The following is a 13,893-nucleotide window of genomic DNA, read 5'->3' on the forward strand; positions in this document are numbered from 1 at the left end:
ACTGTTACCATATTGCGATTCTATTATATCAATTTCATCAGTTTCTGTTGAAACATTCTTGTCAACGTTCACAAAACTTTCCGCCTTCAAAGAATCATCTGCATCAATCTTCTATATTCAAAATTCGGATTTTACTAGAATCGTTATAACAAACAACTTCTCCACAATTTCCGCCATTATCAAGAATAAATCCATAGTTTCAAAAGCACTTTATTTCGCATTTGACTTAAAAATGCAATTTCATCTAACACGTCAATTTTTATGGTCATTTCAAATGCTCTCCTACAGACGTCCATGTTTGCAATAATATTTCAATTTTATACATTCAAATAGCTTGTTTGGTTTGTTTGTTTTTGGAATTTCGCACAAAGCTACTCGAGGTCTATCTGTACTAGCCGTCCCTAATTTTGCAGTGTAAGACTAGAGGGAAGGCAGCTAGTCATCACCACCCACCGCCAACTCTTGGGCTACTCTTTTACCAACGAATAGTGGGATTGACCGTCACGTTATAACGCACCCACGGCTGAAAGGGCGAGTATCTTAGGTGTGACAGGGATTCGAACCCGCGATCCTTGGATTAGAAGTCATGTGCCTTAGCCACCTGGCCAAGTGAAAAAAGGTCAAACTTTATTCAAGATGAATGAATGAAAAAAATGTTTTTTTTCTAAATTCGTTTCCCTTTATTCTCGAAAAGAAGAAATTTTATGAAACTCAAACATTTAAAAAGTAAAAAACAACAACAAAATAAAATAATAACAGTGTTCTGAAAAACACTGACAAAAATGAGCAAGGAATTAATTAATCATGTCATGAGAAAGACGTCAAGATGACTGAGACTTAACATTTCAGAAGCTCATTTGATTTGATTTACGTACCGCAAGTGCTCGTATTTCTATATCACGAGTGTTAAGTTTTTAATATAAGTATGTTTACGAATATTAATAAGCCTGATTCCTGATAAACGAATGAGCACTAAATGCTTCAGCATTTCGCTATTCAAGTAATTCTAGAGTTCGTTTGAGATCTGGTAATAGATAAGGGGAACACAGTCACTTGTGCTCCTATAAAGGTGACTAGCAATCCTTAACGTTTTCTTTAGCAAACGTGTTAATAACTGCAGAAAATGAACGCAACAAAAGTGAATTGGGAGATTCCTTCTCTCTGCGTAATTACCGGTGCAAGTCGAGGATTAGGTAGAGTACTTAGTTTAAGCTTAATCAAGAAATTACCGCGAAATTCGATTATTGCATTGATTGCTCGAAGTGAAGACGGATTAAAAGGAACAAAGCAATTAATTAAAGAATGTGGTAAAGAAACACAAGTAATAACAGCACCAATGGACTTGAATACAGTTTCTGCAATAGAGGTGGAACAGCTTTTGGCCAAATTATGTCAATGTGTAGAAAGTTCCCCAGTGAAAATTGATCAAGCATTTTTGATTCATAATGCCGGTACCATTGGTGATATATCCAGGCATGCTTCATCATTTAAAGACAGTGATGAAATAACAAGATATTTTAACTTAAATTTTAACTCGGCTGTAGTTTTAACCTCAGTATTCCTTGAAAAGATTCTTAAATATAAAACTAAATTTCGACACATAATTAACATTTCTTCTTTAGCATCACAAAAAAAGCTGTTAATGGCTGGGCCCTTTACTGTTCAGGTAAGTTTATATAAGGTAATTTCTTAAACTAGATTCAATTATGTATTAATTTTTTAAGAATAGAAGAAAAAACCAAAAAAATACGAATAATAGGTATTTAATATTAATGTTATGAAAGTAAGAATCAATGTTTATATGTCGATGATATCCTGGTAAAAATGACATTCTGTATTATAAACTTCGGGTTTTTTGAATCTAGTAATAATATAAGACATACAAAGAAAATGTTAAAACAACAGACTAAATTACGAACAACTACGCATATCCTTCATTAAAAATAATAGCTAAGTTCAGTGTACGTTTAAAATTTGTCCAAAGTAAACATTTTTTCTGCTGTGTAAAGTACACTAAATATATGAACATAAAATTGTGATCATTATAAAAGAAATCTACATCTTGTATCTTATAATAAAATTGTCTTTCAACTTAAAATACATTCTTTAAAAATAAAGCTAATCTGTGTATTAAAAATGTTGTTCTGAACGTTAGGCTACAAAACAAGTATGGAAAGGGTATTACAAGTATGACTGTGGTGCTGTTATTTTAGATTAAACATGAGAACAAAGTCTGACATATATATGCCTGTATGTAATTCAAATATATTTAGCCAATAATTTGCCTATAAAATTATATTTTTATATAAGTAAGAAATTCATAGTATCTTTTCCATACTCTCATAATTTAATGAAAAGTGCTTTTATGTTCAGTTTTTGAAACTTTAACAACTTTTATGACAAAAATACATTTTTAAGCAAAGTTTATATTATTTTGAAAAATGGACAAATAGTTCTAGTTACATTCTTTATTTGTTATATTTTTCATTAAACAATGACCATTTTAATTTGCTCTGTATTAGCTCTATGTATAGCTACAGTATACTGTTTAGATGACTTAATTGGTATTCTTATCATAACCAAGATCTTTTCCTACAAACACAGTATTTAAGGTATTCCCATTTAAATTGTAACAATAATTTGAATTGTGAAAACTTGCATGCATCACCTTATGTTTAACACAGTTAAACAACATCTATCATGTTGTTGCATGATATGACCTAAATCTCCCAGTAAGTCTGCAGCATCTCTGATACAGTTAGCCACCACAAAAATCTTAAAGCCATTTGCAAACTTCAATTTTTTTATTTTTTTTACCATTCCTGAGTCAACATTATTAATATAGATCATAAATAACAGAGGTACCTGCACAGTTCCCTGAAGCACACCACTTGTAACTGTGAACCAGTCAGATGTAACTCCATTTTTTTTATTACTTTCTGCTTTATACCTTCCAGTCATTTTCTATACAGATTAATAACATTTCTGCTACACCTACAGATGTAAGTTTTGTAACAAATCTTTTGTGAGAGACACTTTATTAAATACTTTCTGAAAAGCAAGGTAAATCAAAACTAAAATATTTCCTTCATCAACTTTTGTAGTTACCTTCTCAAACAACTTTCCTTTAGTGAAACCATGCCGGCTTTTTAACAATGTATCAAACAACTGTAAATGCCTCTGAAATGCATCTTTATTTAATCATACTCTACAAAATCTTTCCAACTACTGATGTAAGACTGACTGTCCTATAATTGCCTGTACAATGTTTATCACCATCTTCAATTACTGTACTGACATTAGCCAACTTCCAGTCTTCTGATACTCTTTCATTAGTCAGGGAAATTTCTTAATAAAAATATTAGCCAGCAGTTCATGAATAAAATCTTTAAGTTCCTTTAAAACTCAATGATGAAAGTTGTCTGGTCCAAGGGATTATCAGTTTTAGGTTTCCCAGTGTTACAGTTTCAGAACTCAGAATTTAACAGTAAAATCACCAAGACTTGTTGATCCACATATCAATGACTAAAAGTCTAATTTTGATGTTAATCTAAACAGCATAAAATAGAATTTTTTTTGGAGTTTCTTATTGGATTCAATATAAGATATAAATATTTTTGATTTATATACTAGATACAAATCCAAGTTAAAGTTTTAGGCATGTAAATATTTAAAATAGTGCTTGTTAATGGTTTCATGGTTGAACTTTGATAATATAATATATAAGATCATATGGTTGATTTCTGTCAGTTATATTATTGTGTTTGATTATGTTAGTGCAAACATATGCAACATATTTCTTCAGAAATACATCAAATATAAATCATTAATGTTGAACAATGTTTTGTTGGATAGTATTATCTTTCTTACAAAGCATTTAATGAATACTGTTTTCCATGATTTTTGAGCCAATGAATTAATATAGTTGTTGTTTTTTGGTATTCTATATTTAAGATAAATTATTTATATGCTTTAAATTGTGATATTCATTGATATACTTTTTTTTGCACACTGTAGGAAAGGCTGCCAGAGACATGTATTTCAAAGTTCTAGCCCAGGAAGACCCAAGTTTGAATGTTATTTGTTATGGGCCAGGACCATTGGAAACAGATATGATGAAGGATATACTTGAACATGCTTTCCCAGAAGTCAGAGCTTTCATTCAAAGTAAATTGTGTCTATACCATAAAACAAATCTGTCACTATGGTTTTTTAATGAAGCATTTGGATCTGCGTTATCTGTTGTGCTCGTTCAATCACTTTGACTTTTTTGTTAGTGTAGTACTGTTATCATGGCTATAATTTTGGCCCAAAACTTACCACAGTGTTTAAGCTTATAGGAATATTAAAGGAGAAAATAAACTAATTTTTCATCATTATGATTGGATGTTGAATTATTTTCCCTAGAAAATTTAAAAGAACCTGCCAATAAAGGAGCATAGTTATAAAAGTAAATTGTATTGTGTGCAATATTTACTGAATAAACATGCCAAAGTTTAACCTAACCTGAGTTTCATATCCATGCATATAATTATTATTTCTATTTTAAAACCAAGAAAATGTGATATATACAAAACAGTGTTTTCAAACTTTTCAACTTAATATTTTTGCCCTATTCTCATATGTGTACTATGTAATAGCAACAAAAGCTATGGTCCCAGTAGTCTAGTTTTTCTTTACTGAGGTCCAAAAAGGCACACAGTGAGGTCAGATTAAAGTTAGATTAATGGATGGTATGAGAAAAAATAAGTAGAATAATACAACCAAAGTAAACAACTTTTATTTGTCAATGCTTCAAGTATGTGCTTTTTACTAGTCATTATTAGCTGAGGCTTACCAAGAAAAAAAAAGTGTTTGCTCAAAATGCTGTTTGATATCGATTTAAATCAAACCTAAATCTCACTAGCTGGTCAAACCTTATGAGATATTATTGAGATTATGTTATATAAATCACTAACAGTAAGAACACTGAACTGATAATTTGGTGTATCTTAATTATTATAGGTAAAAATGGTATATCAAGTTAACCTTTAGTTAATGTTTATGTAAATATTTTGTTATTATGAGAAATTGATAATAATCCCATAATTTTAATATTGATTAACACGAAAAACTTTGTTTACTTATTCTATTATTTTTAAATGAAATTTTTAGATGTATACACTAATTGTGATTTTCTTTCTTTCGATGAATATATCTAGGAATAGTTATTTAAATGTTATTTGTTAACATATATTTAAATGTACAATTCACTGTTTTTGATTCTTTCTATCACTATGATAACTTTGTTTATGTACTAAACAAAAAAGATATTAAAAAAAAACTATTTGGTTCATTTATTATCATTAGTGATTTAAGTATTTTTCTTTAATAAAATTTTACCTGTTAGTTTAATATATCCTAAATATAATAACTCAGTTTTTATCATTTAATTTCCAGAACTTTCCAATGAAGGAAAAGTTTTAAAATGCGAAACTACAGTGGCTCGGCTGTTCACTGTTCTGGAGGAAGGCAAGTTTAAGTCTGGAAACTATGTAGATGTGTTTGAGAAGTTGTAAATTTTTATACAGTGCACAGAATGTTGTGTCTTTGGCTGCCAAATATTAATGTGTATACATTAGTAAAGTTACATAATATATATAACCACTTTTTCAAACCAGACAAGATAACACTGAATGTACTAGTGAAATTGATTATAGTCGTTTTGATTAATGTGATGATAAATATTGATAAAAACAAAAGAAAATACATATTAAAGATGAGATAAGTATGTTGTTTACTAGGATAATTATGCCAGTTATAGTTTAAGACTGGTAAATTGAGGTATTTATAACTTGTAATTTCTGAGAAAAGAAACGTCAAAATTTTATTTCAGTGAATAATTCTTGTTTTTTATACCTTAACTAAATAAGAAATACATAATTAAAGACTTAAATTTATAATACTTTATGTCGATGCTTTTGAAACAATTTTCCACTTCTTTGGTTATTTAAAAAAAAAAGCTTGTTCATGTTCATAGCTGTTAAAAGTATGTTTATTGTGAAACAATTACACTTCAAATACACTTTATTAAAGGTTTACAAACAGAATAAATTGTTATAATGATTTTATTGACCATACACTGCAGCCAAAGTTGTTATTCTCTAACGTTTTTCTTTCCTTATTTAAGTTTGCCACCCATTACACTTATCTATATTAATACATATTGCTGTGTATTCATGAAAATGACACATTGGTGTAAAGTTATTATATGTAACATATCTGAGTAATGTTTAATATCTATGACTGTATAGATTTGGTTAGGTTTAGCTTGTGTGGGAGTATTGGCTTGGTAAACAAGTTCACTCCACTTGTGATGAACTGTCAAAATGGACTATTCCTCCTCTGTATCATATTCAACACAAAACGTTGTTTAACCAACCGCTTTTATGTTAACTCTGTACTGTTATCCTTCTTCCTATTAGATTTGTAGTTAGTTTTACACTTTTTTGGTTTCATTTCCTTGGTGTTTCAGTCTCTCTTGTTAACCTTTTTGCTTTAAAAGTAAATAATTAATAGTCTGGCCTCTAGCTCAGATATCTGAACTCAAGTGATGCCATCTGTTACACATTATATTAAAGGGGAAAAAAAAAAGAGTAGGATATTGTCAATACTATGTGCTTGTCTGTTGAAAGCTGGTACTGAGGCTTTTGATTTTTAGAAATGTTTAAGGCTCACTTAAATATGCAGTGGAATTACTCTTATTACTCTACAGCACTTGTAATAAATACTGAAGATTATTTTTCTGAGTAGACTGGCACAAAGGAGATGTTTTTGTGATATACTGGGCCAGTGAATAGTGTACAATGTTAGAATCATCCTTCCCTCCTCCTGTTCAGTCACAAAACACACCCATAACCATGAAGTTACTGGCCTAGCTAATTAACACATTATATCTTCCAATAAGGCCGCACAAATGTCCATTTTGAGGAAAAGCCATGAGAGAGTAGTTTTGAACATCTGTTGTGTTTGTTTCGAAAGAAATCGCCTCGTTTTTTAACAGTAGCACTACATATTTTTTTGGGTGAGACTTTGTAACACTGCTACAGTAACATAATTGGTTTATTTGGAGAAAACATTTTGAATGTCAAAATGGAAATTGTTTCAAATAGAAAAAACAAAAACAACTTAAGTGACAATAATATTTCACTACATACAGTAATATGGATATGTAACTTTGAACTGCAAATCTGTTATTTGTTGTCTAGGTATACACAGAGATAGATATATTTACATTTATATAAATTTACATGTAACTAGTAGTAATGACAACATTATGTCATGAATTGTACATGAAATAATGTTTAATTACTGCTTGAAGATTATACTTGTGATTGGCTGACTGCATGTATATTAATGTGTTTTTAAATTGGTGGTTAATTAATAATGTACTGATGAACTATTAAGACCACACAAAATCAGTTATTTGGTTCTTAGACACAAAGGGTGTCTTCATTACCCATGAATGAAATATTCCTTTTCCTTTTACAGTTAATGTTAATAAATAATGTATGAACCAGTGTATTACTATGTGTGTGCACAATAAATGCTTGCTTTCATTGAAATGATTTTGTTTAAGTGGCTTGGCTAAAATATGTGTTATAACCCACCAAGACATAAAGAAAGCCTGCTTTCTTGTTTCATTAAAATATTTATCTGTTTAATTCATGTGGTATGAAATATATTTCATGCAAATTAATTGGAATCAGACTTACAGTGAAGAACACTTGTCTGTTGCATTGTGATACTTAAATCGTTGGTATGGATTGTCATTCTTCATCAAACCTGCACAGGAAATGTGAGAACAGTTAAATGAAGAGCATGAATACAAACTTTTCATTAATAACACTATCTAACAAAATGTTTACTTTTTTATATTGTTCCTGGGCAGAAAGTGTTATTTCCCAATTACTTATGCCTATGGTAATATGGAAAAGACCTATTTTTTTGTTTAAACTTTGCTTATGTGACCTGGGAATAAAAAAAATGATGGGAGACTATGTTGTACAACTGATACGTGAAAAAGTGATTCATATTACAGTCACAAATTTTGAGAAACATACTCGCTTCTAAACATTTTTTATAACTTTAGTATAAATACATGTAAATCTTGATTCATATGTAGTTTTATTTAGACCTTATGTAAATGAAAATGTGCAAATTTGCCCATTTTTATGCATAAAATAGGTTACTTTCTAAATTTAATTATCCAGGTCACAAAAGCAATTAAGAAATAACACGTATTATCCAGGAACAAAATTTGTGTTACATAGTGTAACAGTTTATAAACATCTTACTGTCAATGGTTAATAAAATGTATATCACTTTGAACCCTACACAGGCCTAATTCATACCAGTATTTTTTCCAATGAAACGCTCACTAAACATATCGTTTAACAAAGCCAATTCTGCTTTTGTTTTGTAACTTTTAACAATGTCTGAATTAATATTTTATTAAAGAAGTTACACTTTATTACAGTAATTGAGACTTTTCACTCAATCAACTAATGTGTAAAAAAAGAAAAATGAAGAATGGGAGGTTTAATCTGGAAAAGCTTGTTATAATGTTGCTCACTCCAAGTCAACTTCCAACTGGCACAAAGCCAAGCCTTCAAGGTAGGGGTAGGCATGGCTTTGATACCAGAGCAGGTGGACTTTGCCAAGGTGTTAGTGATCTCACTCCTGTGAATAGCAATGTGGCCAGAAAAAATGGATACATACACAAGATAAAGAAAAATGACCCAGTTGTTGAATATTGATAAGAAAGAGTGAAAACTGATGCTAAGCCATTCCAGGGGCAGTAGAAAACTAAGAGAGTTAGTGTAAATAGCACATTTTATGTTCTGCATAGCTTCTACATGATCCAGGGCAAAAGAAATGACATATATCTCGGCAGTAAGCACAGAAACTGGGAGCAACCACTGAGTCACAACAAACGATAGCAGATCCCACAGAGTTACTGCATTTGAAACAATACATACAAAAAGGAATGAAAGAATGGTTTGGAAGATCTTCTGCAGAGGAAACACAGAAGACAGTAATTCCAATCAGGAGTGCCCATCTTCCTCAGAAGACTCAAAGAAAGGTCACAGGTAGGTATGGTAATAAGCCATGGTGAGATGGGATGACCAGTGGAGACAGCAACATTGTTCAAGGACAGACTCAATTCAGCCAGCTGCACTTAGATAAGAAGCTCAAAAGGAAGAATGGCCGATCATCTGTTATGAAAGAGTATAGAACCCCAGATGGGATGTTGTCGTTAGGGTTAAAGTTCTGAATAAAATATGTAACAAAAATTTCTTTCTCTACAAAAGTAAGATCATTAACAGTCCTGGATGATTCATAGCAGAACACAGATCAAGTCCAAGTGGTGATTATATTGATTTAATTTCGAAACAGGTATATGTTGGAGTTGACAATATTTTATTAAATTATGTTTCTCTGCACACTTTTACTACTGCCTGTTTGTCAATTATAAACTATGTGCATTCATAACTAAAACTGACTTTAAAATACTAAACTGTAAACACCCAGGACTTGCTACATTCTTGCCCTGTATTATATAACTTAATGCTACCATTATTCAGAGTGGTTTAAAAATAATGAAACTGTGCTACATAGCAATTTTTCACATGCCACTATAACAGTAGAGTGTATTTTTCAGGCTTAACCTGTAGTCCGTTAGTTTTAAATAGAGCTGTTTACTGTGTGGAGAAATCTTCATGTGAAAACTCAAAACAAACCATGAAAGTCCTGTAAATAATCAATTATTTATGTAATTGTTTATTTTCCTTAAATACTTACCTCATCACATCATTTTCCTAATCACGCCCACCTCTGAAAATATTTTCAAAAATAAATTGTTTTTTTGAGGTGAGCTTACGTTATCAATTTCTGCATAGTAAGGTCAACTTCAGTGGATAATTTAAATGTGCTTTATATTTCAACACAACTAATCTTGGGTTTTGATGATTTCTGTCCCTCTGATTGTTAATTTTAGAAAATTGGTTTAAAATAAAATGTGTTTCTATGACTGTTGTCCCAGTCAGTGTAAACTTTAAATTGTTTGCAAACAGTAAAATTACAGTAGCAAATAAAAATGTTTTTGTTATTAGATTTTTACTTGTAAGCTAAAAGTTATAAAATTTAAATTAATACAGGTTTTTGTGTACCACTTTTTTTTTTTCCTAAGTCCTACCTTTGAAATGTATTCATTGGGATGATTTCCATATGCTGTTGCAAAGTTAATGACATCTAAAGCAGTCACCCTAAGAGAAAAAAATATTAGTGAAACACATCTGTAATTTACAAGTGTAAAGTAATGATGAGATTTTGAAATAACTTGATGCTAGGAAACTTATGTTACCCAATATCATGCTTTAAAAATTTATTTTGTTTTCCATGAAAAATCTTTTTTTGATTATTATTTTCTTCTTTCTTTCTTTTTTTTTTATGTAAGAATTACACTTACACACTTTCTTAATGACGAGAAACCCACTTGAAATGAAGTTATCACAAAACTGCTAGTTTAGTTGATAAGCATAAAACAACATTTCAACCTTCTCAGGTTATCTTCAGGTTAACTTTGTCAGCTCTTATCAGTTATTGTGTGGTTGCATGTACATCATTGAAAAGCCATATTGAATCACATGTCATATCACAACTTGAAATACTCCTGAGCAAAGTTTAAATGTGTTATCTATAAAAATGATTCTGGCAGTATAGTAAATATCTTTAATTAATTGTGACTATTTGTGAAGCTATCAGAGAAGATGGCAGCCAAAGGCAGTAAAATCAAGAAGAAAGAGAATACATATAAGAATTCCATCTGTTGTAACATCTGTACCAAAAATAAGGATACAACACTAAGAGATCAAACAGTAAAAGAAAGCATCCATAAGAGTGTTTATTAATGATACAAGTATGGTGACCAGGTATCTTGAACATACTAGTATTGTGTAGTGTGATAAAATCAACAATTCTGGTAATAAAATACACATATTTTTAATATTAAAGAGTAGACGTATTGTTACTTTTAGCTGTCATAAAACATAATTCTAAGCACCCATGAGATTCGAGGGTGCAAGTGAGCATGTGCTTGTGATTCACCATGTGCATGTAGTTTTTCTTATGCAAAGAAGAATCAGAAAAAAAACGCACTTAAAATTTGAATTTAATAACCAAATGTGCATAACATTGTTTGTAAGGCACCTAACAGCAACATTAGTGTTTCCATGAGGTTGTAAAGAAGAAATGTTAGCCAATATATCACAGTCCTGTACAAATGAAATAGAAACCCTGTAACCCGAGCACTTTCAATAGTGTCACAGGATTTCTATTTCGTTTTTAATGGTACAGTACAAATTGTGTTAAACAGTTGTAAAATCAAATGCTTTTCTTTAATAAAACAGTTATCACAAGTAATATAGTTTTTCATATTTGCAAATATAAATGAAGAGAGATTCACTGATATGTGCATGCCTTTAATATTGTCTATTAAGTTAGTAATAAGGTATATTATTAACCTTGGTTGAAGAAATCTCAGTAGTGCAAACACTGTTGGTGGTGTTAACGTTTTTCATTTACTTCATAATTTTATTGGACAAGTTATATTTCATCAAAGTAAAAAATTGAAAAATGTCCTGAAATACATATTATATAAATGGACATCAGTATAACTGATTGACTAAGTGTCCTACACTACAAGTGCACTAAGTATTCAAAATATGGATATTTTTCTCAGTGTAATATAAAAGAGATACATATTTAAGGCCATATATTGGATTCGAGCACCATAATAATTCTAATAATTCAGATGTTTCTACTAATAATCAAAATCACAGCACAAGTGGTGAAATGAAAGATAAATGAAGACTATATTTCAGTAATATATTTGTGATTGTGTTGTGGTAGTCACTGAAGAGGGATGTATATCCAGTGAAATACAGGTATGTGTTTATGTAAGCCTGACAAACGTATGTAAAAAAAAATCAACATTTACATAACTGGAACAAAATATAAGATTTGTTTCATTGTAAAAGTATTGTTTGTTATTAAAACTAGAAGTTGATATACAAGTACCAGCTTGATCTTTCTTTATAATTTGCACGTTAAGTTTTCTGCAGTGTACTTTCCAGTTTGTAAATTATTACATATTTTCTCTTGAAGATATTTTACACATGTACTGCTGCAGGAAAATTGTTTGTTTTAAAATAATAATAATAATTAAAAACAACTAGCTGTGGTATCTCAGGATTGTTTTATTTTAATTGTTGGTTTAATTTTGAAAACAGTGTTATTGTACTTTTTTTTTACTGTCATTGTTAGAACTTGATAAAGAGACCAAGATAATTTTACAAACACAACGGTAGGCAAATTTTTGCAAGACAGAGGATGAAAAAATATGATAATGCTTAAAATTACCTTCAGAGATCAAGTCTGTCTATTGCACTGATCTGTACTAATATTGTATTTAAATATTAGACTTATTTTCAATCGAAATGATAAAATGCTTTAATTATTATTTTTTAAACATATCAGAAAGTATCAGTAGCTTCCACTGATTTTATATTGTAATATGTCAGTTTATATGATTCTCTTCTGTCATTACGATCTTGAATGAATGATTGAGTGTATAAAAGAGTTTAAGAGAACAGACTTTTTATTTTGTTTTGACAGAATGACACCTTCCTCTGTCGACAGTTCACAGTTTTTTTGTCACCAAGTATAACTTAATGCCCAAGGACAATCTCATTGTTCCAATATTAGGAGATGAAGCCAGCATGAATGAAAGTGAAGCGTGAAGGCTTACCAGTATCAAACTTGTTAATCTGTATTTACTGAGCATCTTACTATTAGTATTGTTATTTAATGTTCTTACTATTTGTGCTTGTAAGATGTGTTGTGTATCTTTAACCTTTATATATAATGTGATATCTGTACAATTCTCTTGTATTATAATTGGCCATTTTGTTTATTAGTAGATAAAAAATGAAGGACATTACCTGTCTGCAGGGGAATGTGCTTTCCTGTTTGGACTCACACAACACCTACTGGATTGTAGTGTGAAAATAAATCATTCTGTTATCACAGTGTGTGTGTTTTGTGAAGTAAGTTTTATTTGACTGGGAGCTGTTTGGTATACAGGTTGTTGATAAAAGAAGTAATCATGCATGTTGAAGCTCAGGCAGTTTATGTCAACTGTTAATAGCTCAGTGAAGTTAAATCTCTGTGTTTAACATACTGTATATGACCCTGCTGTGTGTATATACTTCTAAAATATTAGAGAAAGTAGCATTTGGTATCTGTTCTAAATAATTTTATTTTGAAACATAAGTGTCTGTGGACAAAACTGTTGAACCTTAACATGCAATCAAGAAGGTTGGTTCTTGTCTTTTATTATATTTCTTTTAATTGAGCAGGGGAAAGATTGGAGATTTTCTTTCTTCCTTTTTTTTGTCAAGTAAGTAAACCAATTACTTCATAGAAGGAAAGACAGATGGTAAATAAGTTAATCAGTTGAAAATAAAAACCATATTTCAGCAATATCTTATTGTGGTTTTAATTTCTTCTAAATAGATACATCAGAACTTGAATCTTTACAATTTTGACTATATATAAATTATAAAAAAGTTATAAATTATTAAAATGTACATAAATTATAAAAAAAAGTAGAGGAAGAGTTTGAAATTATTCAAGAAAAAATAATTCGAATTAAGAACAGTTATTTTTAAATTTAGATGCTGTTCAATTTAAAATTTGTATAGAATAAAATTTAAGACAATCGTGTACTAAAATTTGTTAAACAATTTTCATGGTTTATTCATGACTTTTTTATACATAATTTGTTTATAT

The 13,893-nt window shown here is 30.1% G+C and overlaps 1 protein-coding gene and 1 long non-coding RNA gene across 5 annotated transcripts; one reads left to right on the forward strand and one right to left on the reverse strand.

The window, feature by feature from the left end:
• The first annotated feature begins 872 nt into the window (after window positions 1-872).
• On the forward strand, window positions 873-13,584 carry LOC143252632 (sepiapterin reductase-like). Of its 4 annotated transcripts, XM_076505039.1 has the most exons (4): window positions 873-1,193; window positions 4,018-4,167; window positions 5,440-5,511; window positions 12,718-13,584. In XM_076505039.1, the coding sequence occupies exons 1-4, from the start codon at window positions 1,124-1,126 to the stop codon at window positions 12,720-12,722; spliced, it is 297 nt and encodes a 98-aa protein (XP_076361154.1). In that variant the 5' UTR covers window positions 873-1,123; the 3' UTR covers window positions 12,723-13,584. The 4 variants fall into 4 exon arrangements, 3 of the variants coding, with proteins under 3 accessions (XP_076361154.1, XP_076361153.1, XP_076361155.1); XR_013029084.1 differs by lacking the exon at window positions 12,718-13,584 and having other exon boundaries at window positions 880-1,666; window positions 5,440-7,604; XM_076505038.1 differs by lacking the exon at window positions 12,718-13,584 and having other exon boundaries at window positions 884-1,193; window positions 5,440-7,604.
• On the reverse strand, window positions 7,733-10,614 carry LOC143252634 (uncharacterized). Its single transcript, XR_013029086.1, has 3 exons — window positions 10,511-10,614; window positions 10,238-10,307; window positions 7,733-7,824 (listed from the first exon to the last, which is right to left on the reverse strand). It is a non-coding gene; the product is annotated as an uncharacterized LOC143252634 (long non-coding RNA).
• Window positions 13,585-13,893: the final 309 nt, after the last annotated feature.

Source organism: Tachypleus tridentatus, chromosome 6 (genome assembly GCF_004210375.1).
Source record: "Tachypleus tridentatus isolate NWPU-2018 chromosome 6, ASM421037v1, whole genome shotgun sequence".
NCBI lineage: Eukaryota > Metazoa > Arthropoda > Merostomata > Xiphosura > Limulidae > Tachypleus > Tachypleus tridentatus.

Excerpts from the sequence above, each read along its gene's own strand:
- LOC143252632 (XM_076505038.1), top strand. The coding sequence starts at position 1,124 with ATGAACGCAACAAAAGTGAATTGGGAGATTCCTTCTCTCTGCGTAATT. Across the intron at positions 1,194-4,017 it reads CGGTGCAAGTCGAGGATTAG|GAAAGGCTGCCAGAGACATG; the intron begins GTAGAGTACTTA and ends TGCACACTGTAG. Across the intron at positions 4,168-5,439 it reads AGTCAGAGCTTTCATTCAAA|AACTTTCCAATGAAGGAAAA; the intron begins GTAAATTGTGTC and ends TTTAATTTCCAG.